Genomic DNA, 17,774 nt, shown 5'->3' on the forward strand with positions numbered 1-17,774 from the left:
GTATTTATATCAAAAGGAAAATCAAAATATGGCTCTAAAATAAAATTGATTTTAAAATTAATCTAAGCTAAGTATCCCTTATTCAAAATAATCAGGATCAGAAGTATTTCAGATTTCAAAATTTTTTATTTTGGTATATTTGCATATACATAATGAGACTCTTATGAATGGTACCCATGTTCTAAACACAAAATTTATTTATGTCATATATAACTTATACAAATAGGCTGATAGCAATTTTATAAAATATTTTTAATAGTTTTGTATATGAAGCAAGTTTTATGGTGTGAAATTTTCCTCTTGTGGGATAACATTGGTGTTCAAAAGGTTTCAAATTTTAGAGCATTTCAGATTGGGGTTTTTCAGATTAGGGATACTCCAGCCATCACTCATAACAATGGTTTCACTCTTGTAGTCTCACTGTACTTACATTGCTCGATCACTGACTGTACCACAGAATTATGCTTTTTATATTACCTAGGTGATCTGTAAGATTCACTGCTAATGTCCCTACTCTACCCTTTAACTCCACTGATTCCTGAGTGACTCTGTGTAATGTGGGTCATATAAGGTAGCACAAATTTAGACCTGAACCCTAATTTCATGAAGCTTAGAATCTGGCCTTCCTTATAAGTACAGTGTATTAAATGTGTTCTCATGGTGTGTGTATGTGTGTGTGTGTGTGTGTGTGTTGCAAGCAAATTTTCTCAGGAAGGAGTTTTGTGATACATTTCTCCCAGCACCATCGTAAGACTATTCATTCACAAATATGTTGAACATAAAGTCAATGCTAAATCAGTGTGATGTAAAATACTTGAACAAGTCTTCAGAGTAAATGTGCTCTCCGCATCCTCTCCAAAGAATTATACATAATCACACTTTTCAGAATGAGGAAGAGTCATATTCATGTGTATTAGTTCTTATGTGTGGTCTTAGTCCATGAATGTGTTCTGGCAACTTACAGGAATGTATAACTTAATGACAAAATCAGACAGAAAGACAATCAAATGAAGAAATGGTAGAAGTAAAAGACAGAATATTTATGGGACCTTCCCAAAGTCACATAGCTGGTTAGTATCAGAGCAGTGGCCAACACCCAAATGATCTGAATTCCCAGCCAGTTTCCATGGATTGCATATGCTGCCTTACAGGAGGTTCACCTTCACCATCATCCTGACAGAGTCCAGAGCACAAACTCTAGCATCAGACAAGTGTGGGTTTAAGACCTGATTCTAACAGTGAACACCAGGGCAACTTTCTTCATCTCTGCAAGTCTTGGTGTCTTCATCTGTGATTTGGAGAGAAGTCAATTCTACCTATGGAATTTGATAAAAATAAAAGGACTCTTTGTTTAATTCAGCATTTGGAACATAGTAAGCGCATAAAAAGAAGCATTAGCATTTATTACTATCCAGATTTAGTTGGATGCTTTTTGAGTCAATGGAGGGAGGTGAAGCAGCTCTGGAGTCCTCTATAGAAAAGTCTGGAATATATGTATAGCTAAGAGCTAATGGAGGAAGGACCACACAATAGAATAAGACCATTTCAGACCCAGAAGAACCGTCACTGTAATATAGCTAATATAGCTCTACCCTACTATTTAAACAGTCTATTTCATATTTCTTCCCGCCATGCTCTCTAATACATTTTTCCTCATATTTCTTGAGCTGAAGAGGGATAGTAATGGGGCCTATTTGGAGTGAGACTGAATTCAACTGAGTTCTCAGGATTGAAACTTAAACCAGTCAAGAAAAATTCGGAAATGCTAAGATAGGTGGAAATTGATGGAAGGAATATAGAGTTATCTTGTAGGGAATAAAGCTAATGTTATTTAGTGAGAAGAATGCAGGAGCATTTACCTTCCCCCCTTCAACACATGTCTAAAGAGGTCCAGGATAAATAAAAAGAAATGGATATAAAGAAGATTTCTGCATCCCCACATTCATTTCAGCATTTTTCAAAGTAGCCAAGAAATGGAATCAACCTAAGTATTCATCAGCAGATGAATAGATAATGAAAAAGTGGTATATACCCAGAATGGAACACTATACAGATGGGAAAAGGGAAGATGTTGAATAAAGGCTACAAAATTTCAATTATACTGGAGGAATACATTTTAGTGAGCACTTGATGGTAACCACAGGTAATAATCATGTATAGTATATTTCAAAATTGCTAAAATAGATTTTTAACAGTCTTACCTCTAAAAAAATGATACACTGGTGATGAAACAGATAATGTAAATTAACTTGATGAAATCTTTCTATGATATATATATATATAGATCAAAGTATCACATTCTACCCCACAGGTACCTACAATTATTCTCCAGGTATAAATAAATAAAAAATAGGCATAGAGTAATAGAAGTATAAACATAAGCTGGAAGCTTAGCAAATATTTAGAAATGAGGGATGCATTTGTGTTCATAATTTTTTGTTACTAAGGCAAGTAATTTGCAATACCATTTTCTTTAAAGTGATGTGTGTGTGCGTGTGTGTGTGTGTGTGTGTGTGTGTATATATATATATATATATATATATATATATATATATATATATATATATATAATTGCTTCTAAAAAATGTATCCCAGTATAATTTATCTGGTATAAATTTATTTATTTACTTATTATTTTTAAGAGGTATGGACAGATTTATTTAGGACAGAAGAGACACATTCAAAGGAGAATGGAACCCATCTTGAGAGCAGGAGACAAACAGGATGAATGTATAGCAGCATATTTAAGTGGTTATGATTTCATGTATTTCTTTGAATAGTTAGAATCAACTACAGCCTAAAATATTATTAAACTAAAGGAACTTTAACATTACCCTGAAATAATCTAAGCTCTTTACATCCTGTGTAATTCTGAATATTCTAAGTAGGCAAAATGAGTGACTGTTGATCTAAGTTAGCATTTACTGGTACAGTAGAAAGTTAATAACTGTCGCGACCCCTTGCCCGCAAGGAAGACGCAACTCGGGAATCTTCTTTCAGCAGTTTATTCAGGCCCTTGATATTTCTTCTTCTCTCTCTCTGATGCCCCTCCCAGCCTTAATAAAGCATCCCAAGCCCCAATGCAAAGCTGCCGCGTGGAGCTTTCTCACAGGGTGGTGAAAAATCATGTGCCAACTTTCCCAGATAAGAAGTTGTTTGTCACAGACCACAGCGGAGCCAGCGTCATCTTGTAATGGCGACCATAGTCTGCAAAAACGGCAGAAGCGGCTCACCACAGTTCCCCCTTTTCTGTTTTCTTAAAACAATACAGGCGAGAGTAGAGGTCCTATCCCACTGTGCAGAAGTGGCTGCATAGTATGGCTCAGTCCTAAGGAGGCGCCTTCCCCAGATCTGAAGCCATATCAGCTGACGCCTTTTTTCGTGGGGCGGGGCATGGACGCGTCTAACCCGCATGCAATAGGACATGCTCTCCTTGAGGTCCTCATCAAGGATCACTCAAGTGCAGTGCCTTGCCTCGCATCCTGTATCGTGACGATGGTGGACGAAGGGGGATAGCTGAGGCTGAACTGTGGCTGTTTATAATGACAAACAAGTTGACAGCACCCTGAAAGAAAGGCACGAACTTCAAGGCGATAGAAAAGTACTAGTGTGGAAACCCATCTGCGTGCAATGGCAGTAAGACCGGCAGAGTGCAAGGGCTTTCCAACACTAAGAGAATAACAAGGAAAGTCATGTCGATCCCAGTGCAATGTTATAATAACTTGGGGTGTAACGACCATGACAAAGGTTTACTGCTTAAGATGCTCAAGCCAGACTTGAGGCGAGTTGCCATTTTCTAAAGCTGCAAGAGCTTGTATGATCATAGCCTTATCGTGAGCACTGCGGGCCTTAAGGCGACAGAGAAACCACAAACAGAGGAACATACCGAAGCAACACATTGCACCAAAAATGCCTACCCCCACCCACTCTTTAAAAAAGGAAAAGGCAGAGGATAGCCAACTGGTGAATTGACCCAAAGTCACTGGTTCGACACGGGTGCTATTCAGAACAGCAATCTGAGTTAGTTGAGACTGGATCATGTTTTCTGCTTCCATGGACCAGGTTCCGGATAAATATTCGCCAATGATGCGGGAGGCATTCCTGGAATCATTAAATCTGACAGAGGTTATGCATAAATGTGCACGTTGGTCAACACAACCCAAAAGCACCAAGTCGGCCAATTCTTCTACCTGAGCTTGGAGTAAATCTATTCTTTGGTTGGCAGCTAAAATCCCTGACAAAATATGTTGATTAATTGAATTTTGGGATTCAAGTATGGTGGAAGTTTGTTGAACAACTTGATTAATGGTGGCAGCAGTTTGTACTTGACTGGCCATGGCCACTCCGGCCGTAACCGCTGCAGCAGCAGACACTGCCACAGCTGTCACTATAGCTGCCGTAATTCCAAAATCCCTGCGGACTCTAAGTAGCTCAACAATGGGGAATTTATCTGGGTCCGCAGTGACTGGGATTGGGACAAAGGTTGGAATTTTCATAACCATTGCCATAGGCCAGGATCCATTCCAACACTCAGACAAATAACAGGTAATATTAGAACAATTAAGCATCCCCTATAATGTAACATTAGCCAAAAGAAACAGGAACGGAGATTGGAGACAGACTGCTGCGGAGGGTAATGTAGCATTAAACAATTGTGAATTATTTGCAGAAATTTTAAGCCTCCTACCTCTCTCCGAGTCTTGGGTACTGCCAGAAACATTAAATAGCCAACTTTGGACTCCTAATATTTCCCTGGGGAAACACAAGCGCGGACTAGACTAGCCCAATCTGAGGGAGTCATGCAAAATCTAGTAAGTCCCTCCACCTGAGTGAGAGTGAAAGCGGCATCTATGCCATAAGTGCGGACAGATTCTTCCAAGGTTTTAATTAGCTTAAAGTCTAAAGGCTCATGATATCTTCCCCTGTTATTGTCCTGAAATACAGGGTATGCAAGTCCCATATCTGTATTAACTGTCCTCCAAACTTGTGCATGAAAAGATCTCCCGGAACCTTGGCTCCCCCCCACATACGGAGGTGGGGCAATCGGCACCATATCTTCTTCTAGATATTCTACCTCCTCCTCCTCAGAGTTTTGTTGACCAATGTTAACTCCCTTCCCCTTCTTACAGTAGGCCTGCGTGCCCTGTGTCTCCTTTTTCTTCTTTTTCATTTTTATCTTATGTAGTTGTTGTAACAATATATCAAGTTCCTCAGAACTCTCTGAGTCGCTTGTGTTCTCAGGCGTTTTTAATTCGGTCAAGTCTGGGTAGAGCCTTCTCCTATTTTTATCTTCAGGCTCTTTTGCCTTCTCACTACTGTTACTTTTAATACTCTCTGCCACTTCACTACATGATCCTTCAGATTTTTCCTCATGCAGCTGCTCAAGAATAGCTTGACCCTCACTCACAGCTTCCTGGCATTTACCATCTGTTATACATCCTCTAACTAACTTCCAAAGTGGTATAATGCCACCCTGCAAGGTACCTTGCTCATGAGCGAAATCTAGATCTTTCCCTAATTTGTCCCAGCTGGGAACCGTAAGACTCCCTGAAAAAGCAAACCAAGGAGCCGCTATATCAGCTTCTCTTAAAAACATCTGCAAAGTACTCTGCTTTATCTTAAGTCCTTTTGAATGTAACAACCCATCTAGGGCCAACAAAATTGGGCTTGAAGAAGCAACGCCCATAATGTTTTTAGAGCTATAAAGAAAGTGAAAGTACAAAAGTCCCCGCTCTCTTCCTTTTACAGGGGAGCGTTCCGTTCTATGAATTCCCCGCTCTCTTCCTTTTACAGGGGAGCGTCCCTGTCGTAACAACAACAAAAGAAGCACAAAAAACAAAAGCGAAAGTACACAGTGCAGCTGCAATAAAATGTAAGGCTCTCTCTGTGTTTACAGAGGAGCTGCCCCGCTTTGGTTGCGGATCCCACTTACTAGGGACTAACCCCGCTTTGATCGCGGATCCCACTTACCTGGGACTAACCCCGCTTTGGTCGCGGATCCCACTTACCTGGGACTAACCGGTGCACCACCCCTGACTGCTGAAAGTTCTGGTTCCCGGGTTTCGGCACCACTTGTCGCGACCCCTTGCCCGCAAGGAAGACGCAACTCGGGAATCTTCTTTCAGCAGTTTATTCAGGCCCTTGATATTTCTTCTTCTCTCTCTCTGATGCCCCTCCCAGCCTTAATAAAGCATCCCAAGCCCCAATGCAAAGCTGCCGCGTGGAGCTTTCTCACAGGGTGGTGAAAAATCATGTGCCAACTTTCCCAGATAAGAAGTTGTTTGTCACAGACCACAGCGGAGCCAGCGTCATCTTGTAATGGTGACCATAGTCTGCAGAAACGGCAGAAGCGGCTCACCACAAATAACATGCTGTAGAATTCAAAAAAAGAGTTTGGAGCAGTGTTCACAATATAAGACATATATGGCTCCATGACATATTATTGACGTATAGGTGCTAAAGGAGAGTTTAGAAGAATTCCTGCCAAAATATCAGGACTTGTGGAATGAGAACAAAAAAGACTTCCAATTTATGTCATTTACTCTTCTGCTGTGGGAACAATATTTATAATGAGCATGTGTTTGTTTTGCCACTTAGAATTTGTTTGTTTGTTTTTAGACATCTTACTATGTTGCCCAGGCTGGCCTCAAACTTAACATCTTACTGTCTCAGGCTCCTGAGTAGCTGGGATATAGGCAGGTGCTGCCTCATCCAACTTAGAATATATTTCAAAGATATGGAATAGTCCTGTTTAGTTACATATAAAATGTATGTTCTCATTCACATTGTCTCTTTAGAAAATTCACTAACAGCTAAGGATACCTGAGTCACTTTATGTATAAGTCTTCCAGTAAAATTGAAAATCTAAAATGTGAGCAAAAAACACTGATACAAAAGAGTGTAAATAGAAAAGAAAGGATAGAAGAGCTAATTTATTAATCAGATTTAATCTCACTTTAGTCAAACCAATGGAATGGGAATTTTGGTGTGGTGCTCCGACTGCTTTTATACAAAGCAGTTTGTACCAATTAAATTACACAATTTCTACCATTTATAATTTGTTTCTAATATTAGAAGAGATTAAAAATTCACTTTATAACATCAGTTAAATGTTTATCCTAAAAAAATCTTAATGAGACTTTTAAAAACATTAGAGTATAGAGGCTGGAGTTGTGGCTCAGTGGTAGAGTGTTCGCCTAGCATGTGTGAGGCCCTGGGTTCAATCTTCAGCACCACATAAAATAAATAAATAAACAAAATAAAGGTATTGTGTCCATCTACAACTAAAAAAAATTTTAGAAATCAGTATGGTGTATTCTCAAAAGACAACGAATGGAATCACCATCTGACCCAGTTATACCATTCCTTGATATTTATCTGTAAAAATTAAAGTGAGCCTACTTTAGAGATACAAGCATAACCCATCTTAATTGCAGCACAATTCACAATGACAATTTATGGAATCAGCCTAGGTGTTCATCAACAGATTAATGAATAATAAAATGTGACCTATATAAAAAATCAATTCAAAAATTACAATATAGATAAACTATTAACAGTACTGTTCTCATCGATTTATATTCCTTCCTGCAGTGATTCTGCAATTTTATGTATCCCAGGTGCCAAAAAAACTTGATTATAAGAGTTAATATTTCTTGATATTCTGGTTAAAGCAATCTCATGACTCTTTGAGATATGTGATATTATTATCTATATTTTATCAATGAAGAGACCGAGGTAAAAAGTTTAACTAATACATAAGAAAATCCCCAGGCATATACAGAGTTTGATGTCAAGCAGCCTGAATAGAGAACCTGTGTTTTTCCCATTAAGGAAGATCATCTTAAATATTAGAGGCACTGAAGTCAAAATAGTTCACTTCCTAACTACTAGTTGAACCATAAATCCATGTGCATTTCAACATTCAACTTTAATAAATCCATTTTGTTCATCTTATACATTGTCACTATTGGACTCCATATGGCATTTGATACATAATCAGTAGTTTTCCTTTTTTTAGTGAAAAGGAGCTCATCTAAATGAGAAATGTTCTCCATAACATTATTTTATAAGATTACCAACATACTTGCTAAGTGCTTACTGCTGTATTTCTACATTCTGCCAGTGACTTGCCCATAGATTAGAGGTCCCAACAATAAGCTTCTATTGCCAACAGTGAGTTTCAGTATGTGACCTTGGCCATTCTCTGGCTTTACTTTCTCAATCTATTAAATGAGTGATTTGAACTAGATAATCTCTGAGATCATTTCCATCTTTATAATTAGATATTATGTGCTTCTAAGTGACGAGAAACTAAAGACATTTCTGCACCGATCTTCGCATGTAATCAGCTGACACTACAATTTAGCATGTCAGACTGTCCTTATGGTATTGCTGATTTGATTATGGTTAGAGGCTGATGTGTCTCTAGTGTGCAGAGATACAATTGACATTGATGCATATAAAGCAGTTCATGGGGCTTATTAAATCCAGCCATAGAATTGGAATGTTCTGGGTTCCCTTCAGGGTTCACATAAACTATAAATCATCCTAATTTTGAAATCTGACCTTTCCCAGCATAAGCAAAGGCTTCTGGATTTCAAAGTCACTGTGGTTCCTCAGAGGCTCTGAATACCACATAAGCTTCTGCAAATCCCACTCTGAAAACCCATCTCTTAATAAATCTTACTGGGTTTTTGGTTTATAGGTGAACTCAAGCAAACCTATTATTGAAAATCTGGTTCCTGGTGCCCAGTACCAGGTTGTGATGTACCTAAGGAAAGGCCCTTTGATTGGACCACCTTCGGATCCTGTGACATTTGCCATTGGTAAGTTCCTAGCAACAAGAATGACTTATCTTTCTCAGACTACTGGTTGGAGGGGTGCAATGTGCAAGCTTGAAATCACTATCATTGCATAAGGAGTACCTACACCAGTTCACCCAATAGTCTACCTTCCGAGTATAGTGTACAGTAATGGAGGATTGCAGCCAGGACTCCGTCCCCCATCTCACAGGCACACACATTCTTACAAACATAGATGCCAAAATCCTCCAATCCTCACTTCCCTCCTATAAAATGACATAGTATTTTCATATAACCTACACACATCCTCTTTAAACCATTTCTAGATTACTTATAATACTTAATGCAATAAAAATGCTGTGAAAAGAGTTGTTATACTACTTTATTTAGGAAATGAAGACAAGAAAAAAAGTCATTCTACACAGATGAATTTGAGGGAAGAATATTTTCCATCTATGATTGGTTAATCCCACAGATGTGGCACCCACTGATGCACAGGGCTTACTGTAAGGAATGACTAGAACTGAACACTTAGTCCATCCTTAGCATTTACTACTTGGGGGAAAAAAATCAGATGCAAATATATTTACTTTGGCTTTCAATGATTTTGTCAGAAGGGTAAAAACCTTATTTTTAAGTAGAAGTTTGAAGCCATGGCTGAGATATTCAACACATCTTCTCGGCTTTCTATCCTTACTCCATACCCCTCTTCCTTTTAGTTCCCACTGGAATAAAGGATTTAATGCTCTATCCCTTGGGCCCAACGGCGGTGGTCCTGAGCTGGACCAGACCTTACTTGGGAGTGTTCAGAAAATACGTGGTTGAGATGTTTTATTTCAACCCTGCAACAATGACCTCGGAGTGGACAACCTACTATGAAATAGCAGCGACGGTCTCCCTAACTGCGTCTGTGGTAATCGCCCCTTAACCAGCTGTCACACTTCCCTAGGTCGACAGATGTGTCACAAAGAAGTGATTTGTAAATCAGATCATTTTGTAAATATACAGAGGTAGTTTGCTATTTTCAAGGCTTTTAGTTATTTTTGCTTTTAGGGTTTGGGGTATTTGGGGTTCTATTTTTGTTTTTAAGAGAGAGAATTTTGTGAAACTACCTTCCCCTTCCCCCCCTCAATGGAATTTGTCAATGAACACTTTTTTATTGCATTTGCCCAAAGCAGAATAGATTTAGAAAGTGTTTATTGTGCTTCTCTGGTCCTAAGGAGGAAAACACAAAAGGTTTCCCTCAGGCCTTCAATAGTTATTTGACCCTGTTGAACTCTAGTGACCACTCTTTCTGGAATCTACAAATTGGTTCAATACCTATATTACTGGGCCATTACAGATGGTTTTCACAAAACTATAAATGATTTTCTCCGTGAGACTAAATAATTTTTTAAAGTATAGGTTACCTGCAGATTATGCGTGAAGTACACAATTATCCTCTACCCTGTGAGGTCTGTAGTAGTTATCACCCAACAAGACTCTGGCTCATGATCCATGTTGAAAGAATACAGACTTGTGAGAGGTCACTTGTCTAATAAATAGGGAGAAGTACATGTATGGTTACTTACAAACAAGTGCTATTTCACTGTGTATTAAAATTTAGGAAATTGCATACTGAAGCCAAAATTGGAAATATTTGTTTATCATTGAATCATCTTCAAAAAAATTTAGTTTTGTATTTTATTATGGCTCACTTCATTTCAGAAAGAATTACAAATACAAGACACAAAAAAAGGAAAATAAAAATTTTATTATGACCCAATTAAAATGCACTACTCCAAAAATATTACTTTCCTCTTAGTCCTTTGTCTCTTTGCTTTTTTGCCCCATTCAGAGAATAGCTAATCTGTTGCCAGCATGGTACTACAACTTTCGGGTAACCATGGTGACATGGGGAGAGCCAGAACTGAGCTGTTGTGACAGTTCCACCATAAGCTTCATAACAGGTGAGCATTGTGTAGGAGATGGTTCGATGACAGAGAACCTTATTTTGAGCAGATACTAAGGGGCCACATCTCCAGAAAGGGTCAGTCATCCACCCAGCACTGAATGAGCATCAATTTCATGGGAGATAATATACTTGATTCTGATCATTTGTTATTTGTTGAATTGATAACCTTTAAAAATTAAGATGTCATTTTTATTCTTAGTTGCTGCCCTTGACTTAGTTTTGCTCTGATAATTGCCCTTGACATGTGCTTTCCAGTTGGGATTGATTAGAACAGGGGTATAGCAGCAGAGCCTTTGGCTTTACACAGCACACTCAATTGACCTTACCCATTCAATGAGTATATTTGTTAGGCAGCATCCATTTCCTTATAATTAAGCCAGTTTTAAAGTCACAGCCTGGCTGTGGTAGAGTACGTTGCAGGAGTTTAAAGTAGGCTTTGAACAGAGATCTCCTGGAGCAAGTTAACTTTTCTACACCTCAGGTTTTTTACGTGCAAAATTGAGAAGACAGTGGTATCAATTATCTATTATTATTATGTCTTATTACCTCTTTATTGAAGATGTTACTTAGCAAAATACATTGCTCAAAGTTGAGGTACTTAAAATACTATTTAGATCACTGAGGAACTTAAATGATATAGTTATACCATCAACAGTTAAAGAAAACAATGAAAAGTAGAAATTCATCAAAAAAAACATTAACCTTGTTGTTTGAACTAAGAGATTTCAGGAACTTGTTTTTGGACAATACACTCTACTTGTACAGAGTTGTACTGAGAGATTTATTGTTAATTAGAATTATTAGATGATGAATAATTTTGCCAAAATCCTTTCCTCGTTGGACATCTAGCTTTCTTCTGTTCAAATTATTAATGAAACAAATGGAAAGAAATCAATCAGATGTGAATTCTTACACAATCAATTTACATGATATGTCATTTTCTTTACAAATCAATATCCAAAGTACTCTTTTTTTCAGATGTTAATAGAAATAATTGCATATGTAAGTGAAAAAAAAAGACTAAGAAAAGGAGAAAATACCAATCCTTGGAAAATCACTGTGCTAACCTCTTGAATGCATTAATGATCACATATTTTATAATTAAACTTCACTGTATCAATAATTCTTAGAGTTCAAGTTTCTTGAAATTAGCTTTCAGAGAATACTGTTTCCTTCTCAGGCAGAACAGCTATCTGAAAAACTCAGAACCAGTTTCTGCTCACTTCCAGCTACAGAGCTTGAACAATTATCTTAATGGTCCTGAGCTCTTGTTTTTATCAGTGTATCTAAAATATTGCCTGATATTTGGTTAATAGAGCAAAACTTTGTATATTCAAATACCACCTTAACAGATTCTTTGCAGTGTCTCAGAGAGGGACATCAGAAACAAAATATCTTAGGAGTCACCATTCTGAGTGGTTCAAGGTGTGCCTTTTAAACTAGGGAACTGAGCTGGAGTAAAATGTATAATAGTCAAGGTGCACATAGAAATCTGGATTAAAAAAAAAAGTGGTTAACAAAAGAGTTATTTACCTTGATGAGCAGTTAACAGTCCCCAGCACGCTGGTCTTTAGGAATTTCTTATCTTTTCCTGGAACAAACATCTCAGCCATACTGACACCAATGGTCTAAAGTATTAGTATTATTATTATTATAAGCATATTAATATAGATGTTTTCAATTCTCATATCCATAAGTATAATACTTCATAGTATGGTGTCAGAATTAAATATAAATCACTATTAAAGTATATTTTATACTTATTTTTTAAAGCAATGGAAATTATATTCTTTTTTGGCCTTTCTTACAGGATTTCAAATAAGGATCTTATTTATAATAAATGAGTCTTTCATGCTTTATTTCCCTATGAAATTTAATTTAATTTCCCTATAATATTTCCCTTTGAAATTTAATCTAATTGCCAAATTGATATAAAAGGAAATAGGAATAAAATATTTGAATTAATTGTGATTAATTAGAACCTCAATTCCATTATCTTTGTCAGGCAACTTTGCAAGCCAAGTCCATAGTTAATTGGGCTTGGATAGCAAATAATGATTACTAAACAAACAGTGACATCTGGTGGTCTTTTAGCACTATGATGGATTTTGAAGCAACAATATGGAGTACAAAAACCTGAAGACCGGTGCTTGTTGGGTTTGCTATGCATTGCCGGGTTTGTAATTTTAAAAAGTGTTCTTGTCCTCACTAAAATTAGAACATGAGAAAATATCCTTTGAGGAAATACATGTATAGGTATTTGGATGTGATAAAGTACCCTGGAATATCTTAAAAAGCTATAAAGAAGCCACAGCTATTTTTTCCTATATTAGAATAATCTGAAGTAAGATGTGGGTATTGTTGATAGTTCATGATTTATGTAAAGCATGCTAGAAATGCTAATTCCTATTACCTATGAAACAGAAATGTGTTTTTATTTATATACAGGTATTAAAAGTTTTCAGTGAATAATTGTTTTTGAAGGCATAGTCAGTTATATATGTTTGTTATGAGTTCTACCCGCATACTAATGAAGATAAAGCTTCATGATTTACATAAATGTTCCTCCCATTTTTGTTGGCTTTGTGCTGCATTTCAGAGAATATTTCATAGTTGTCATGCCAACTTACATGTATAAATTAAATGTTTCTTAAAATCTTTAGAATTACCAGGTTCATTAAAATATGCTTTCAGAGCTCATGTTTTATAAATCTTGTGATGAACTCTGCTCCTAAATTAGCAATTTTTTAAAAATTTAACTGTGTTAGGATGTAAAATAAGCAGTGTTAGAATTTAGCTTTGTGGCATGATTTAAAAAAAATTATTCCTTCTCCTTTACCACTTAATTTGGGCAGTACTTCTTGAAACCACAGGGCTGGACATTGTCAATGATTCTGTCTTGTTATCTTATGGAAATAACATTTGCCTACTATCCTACTTAGAGAGCTACTATATATTCTGTTCCTCACCTTTCTCTCCTTTTGCTCCTTATTCCCATCAACATCTTCACTGTACCACAATGGAAGAGATTTTATACTGTAGGACCCCAAGTTTTCCAATACTGCTTGGTTAATAACTTTACCAATGCCTACTAATTGACTGAAACAAGCATACCCAAGCAAGAAAACATACTAGGAACCCTGTAACTGGATCACATAACAGGGGGCACCATTGGGTCTAGCTGTCTTGTGTTTGAGTTACACAAGATGAAGTCCCATGAAATAAATGTCCACACTATACCCAGTGTTCTCTGCTTCTGAGAGATCCAGGAGTCCCCAGGCCATTGCCTGATGTTAGCTTTAATTCCCTAAAATGTTTCTATATGGGATTTCATCCTCTCCTGATAAGTACTTTATTAGTCCTTTGTACTAAGTTGTATCTCTTTCCTCCTTCATAGCCCCAGTAGCTCCAGAAATCACTTCTGTGGAATATTTCAATAGTCTGTTATCTATCAGCTGGACATATGGAGATGACACCACTGACCTGTCCCATTCTAGAATGCTGCACTGGATGGTTGTTGCAGAAGGAAAGAAGAAAATTAAAAAGAGCGTATGTTTTTTTGAATTCAAATATTAGGCATCTCAACATTTAGTAGCATGGACTATTAAAAACCACTAAGCAAACATTTATGTAGATAAACATATGTTTGTATACCAACTGGCACTGTTTGGGCTCAGGAAATAGAACAACCCAAAATTACATTCTTTCTTATATAGAATTTATCTTTAATCTCTAACAGTGAGTTGTAATAGCTGAGATAACTATTGGTTTAATTTATATTTAAAGTTATGATCTGAGATCATTCTTCAGGATTCCAAACATTTTCAAGAAAATGATAATTAACAAATTTCAATATTTTCTCCATATATCACCAACACCTAAATATTTGGATACACTGGGGATATTGATTTCTTCTCTCCAAGTTTATTAGCTTTTAAGCATTGTGTTCATTAGGATACAGACTTAAAGTACTATAATAAAAACAAACAAACAAACAAAAAACAAAATACAAGTTTTTTGTTGTTTTTAATTATAGCCTAGTATGGGTCACCCAGGTCCTTTCTATTTTCCTGCTCCATTTGCCACTATGTGGAGTTGTCATTTGCACAGGAGAAGTTCATTATCATTTCGTCCATGCTGCAGTCTGCAGAAAGAAGGCAAGAGAGGACATGGAGGCCCAGCACTTATAGAATATGAACTCGCTCATTGCACACATGATCACATGCCCCCCCAGCTGCAGGAGAGGACGGGAAATGAAGTCTTTGGGTAGAAAGCCATGTCTATAGACATAGCTAGGTTTCTTCTGAGCCTTTCAGAATGTGTGTATTGGTAACAACCCAACAATATCTTTTCTAAAATCTGCTGCGACTATGTGGGAAAACACTAGAGCAATATCTATATCAAATAAGGGAATGGATTACTGAATTGTTTTATCTGGAGTGGATATACATGTTTAAGTCTCCTTGCATTTGGCTCAAATGAGAAATTTGTATAATTTTCAGAGAACATAACTTATATGTAATATAAGTAATATAATTGTAGATCACAGCACAAAACAGAGAAGGAATGGTGCTATAGCATTGTAATTGTGTAGAATAGTGTGCTGGTTCATTCAGTAGAAGTTTAAGCCCTGGATCTGGATGTTCTTCCAGGTAACACGAAATGTCATGACTGCGATTCTCAGCTTACCTCCGGGAGACATATACAACCTCTCAGTAACGGCTTGCACGGAAAGAGGAAGCAACACCTCCACACTCCGCCTTGTCAAGCTAGGTAGGAGTATATGGGCAAGTGTAGAAACTATCACACTGGGAGAACTGGTGCTTGATCCCTTAATTCAGTCAAGGACTCCATGAAATAATAACTGAAAAGAGCTAATTCTCTCTTGTAAAGAGGCAGAAGGTAGACATTTATACTACCCAAAAATATAGTTAAGTTAGAATAAGTTTTTGTGAGTAAAATGTATATTATGCTGGGAGACAGGTGTATTTACCATTCTTAAAACCATAAATGAACACAGTTTGTTTTAAAGATGGATGTATGTTAGAGAATATCTAGTGCAGTATTTTTAACTGTTAGACAACATCCCCTTTTCATATAAATGGCTATTAATTATCTTAAATAGACACTCATAGCTAAAATAACCCACACACTAGTTTTTTTAAAGTTGTTATAATTTCATATGAATATAAAATTAATATGAATGAAAAATATTTATAACAAAATAATAGTCCCCTATGTATGTGTGTTCAAACACAGCTACTCTGAAAGACTTATGAAGTTGCCTACTGCATACACATAGCTCAAATGAACAAGTTTATGTTTGCAAGAACTGACCAGTAGTCCTGATAATTTATAATTTTCAGAAAATATATCCATAAATATATAAAAGAATATTTTTTAAATGATGGAAGGAACAACTGAAAATAAATTAATTAATAATAAATAACTGAGAAAGCCCAGATACAAGTGTGCCCTAGAATAAATCTAGAGTTAGAGTAAATCAGAAGAAATTAGAAGTATTTGCATATGATGAGACCAAGAGGTAGATGACCTTAATGTGGAGATAACATAGCAAGAAAACAATAGACTGTGGATGAGGGAAGGTGAGGAAAGTAGGGTATTCTCGCAAATGAGCTGAAACTTACTGTGCAGTAATGTCAAATAATTCTTTATAATTTGACATACAGCTTGGAAGTGACACTGTGTAACACAACATGTATCTTCTAGAGTAAAATAGTGACTACTAGAAACTAGGAAGGGTAGGAAGGATAGAGGAATAGTTGGATAATGGTTATTATATATTAAGATATACATTTAGTTTCTGATCCTATAATTGGCAGCAGGCAATGGAGAATGGATTGGCAAAAAAGTTGTGTTGTTGACCTCTTGGGACAGTATCAGTATGAAAACAACTCAAAAGTGAATTCATAATTTCAATAGGTAATGTTCACAACATAGATCTCTTACCACTTTTATATCTCAAAAATTTTAAATATATGGAAGACAATAACAAAACTATTTCCCAAATGGTGATACAGTTTAGTGATATCAGGCTTTCAGGTGTCTATTAATTTATAATATGTCCCTGAATCATCTTTGTTATCTCATATGTTCATGTGTGCAGCTATGAGTAAGGAGTGCTTTATTAGTGGAATAACACCATGGGTAGCATTGTGTCTGTGAGGAATTTTTAGAAAATCTCCAACAAAACAAAACAAAAGCTAGCTTTCTTTAATTCATTCAGTAGGCACATTTCTCTACAACTAAAGGCAAAGGGTACTGAGTCTTGAATCCTTTTTAACTCACACTTGACATGATGAAAACTAAATTCTTGTACTAAACCCCTTTAAAATTATGCATCATGTAGTTGGAAATACATGATGTTTTGAAAAGATACTATGGGAAGAAAAAGTACATTATTGAACAATTTTTAAATGATATCTTCCTAATCCATTTAAATATGACAATTTTCTTCTTAATTATTTTACTTAATTCTTTGAAATTTTTTCAATATCATTGCAGTAAAGTACATGAAATTTATTTTTATGGTAAATTATTCTTGTGTGACATTCTGAAGTCATGTGGCATATAGGAGATGAGACAGTTTTTTATTTGAAATTCTCCTGCTCATTGTGGACAGCCAATATTTGTCAAGTCCCTGTATTCTGACTACACAAAACATTCCTGCATGTTTCCAAATACATTCAAGGGAACAGTGCTTCTCACTTTGGGAATCAAGTATAGGGTTGTACACTGCAGGTAATCTATTCTTCTTCACTGGTGGCCCATGCTTGAATTTTAGAGAATACCAACTTCCAACATGGCATCATCTACTTATTAAGATAAAAGCTTACCTTCCTATTTCAGATTGTGTCTCCCATGAATTGAAAGGTCAGTTCAAAAATCATTTCCAGGTAACCAGAACTACTTGAAGATTTCACTCATGTCCTCAGTGTCTTTCTTTTCCCAAGCATTATTATTACATGTAGCTGTGTGTTTGAGGTCCTGGTTTC

The 17,774-nt window shown here is 36.6% G+C and overlaps 1 protein-coding gene across 2 annotated transcripts in view; it reads left to right on the forward strand.

Moving 5' to 3' along the window:
• Nucleotides 1-17,774, forward strand: part of Ptpro (protein tyrosine phosphatase receptor type O) — a 241,385-nt gene that overhangs the window by 161,825 nt on the left and 61,786 nt on the right. For both annotated transcript variants that reach the window (XM_058576175.1, XM_046436157.2), the window contains exons 8-12: nt 8,708-8,828; nt 9,524-9,717; nt 10,642-10,753; nt 14,156-14,307; nt 15,411-15,531. In XM_058576175.1, the coding sequence (XP_058432158.1) occupies nt 8,708-8,828; nt 9,524-9,717; nt 10,642-10,753; nt 14,156-14,307; nt 15,411-15,531 (700 nt within the window). The remainder of the gene's footprint in view (nt 1-8,707; nt 8,829-9,523; nt 9,718-10,641; nt 10,754-14,155; nt 14,308-15,410; nt 15,532-17,774) is intronic.

Source organism: Marmota monax, unplaced genomic scaffold (assembly GCF_021218885.2).
Source record: "Marmota monax isolate L192 unplaced genomic scaffold, Marmota_monax_Labrador192_F-V1.1 WCK01_AAM20220418_F8-fsc00012, whole genome shotgun sequence".
In the NCBI taxonomy this organism is placed as follows: Eukaryota; Metazoa; Chordata; class Mammalia; order Rodentia; family Sciuridae; genus Marmota; species Marmota monax.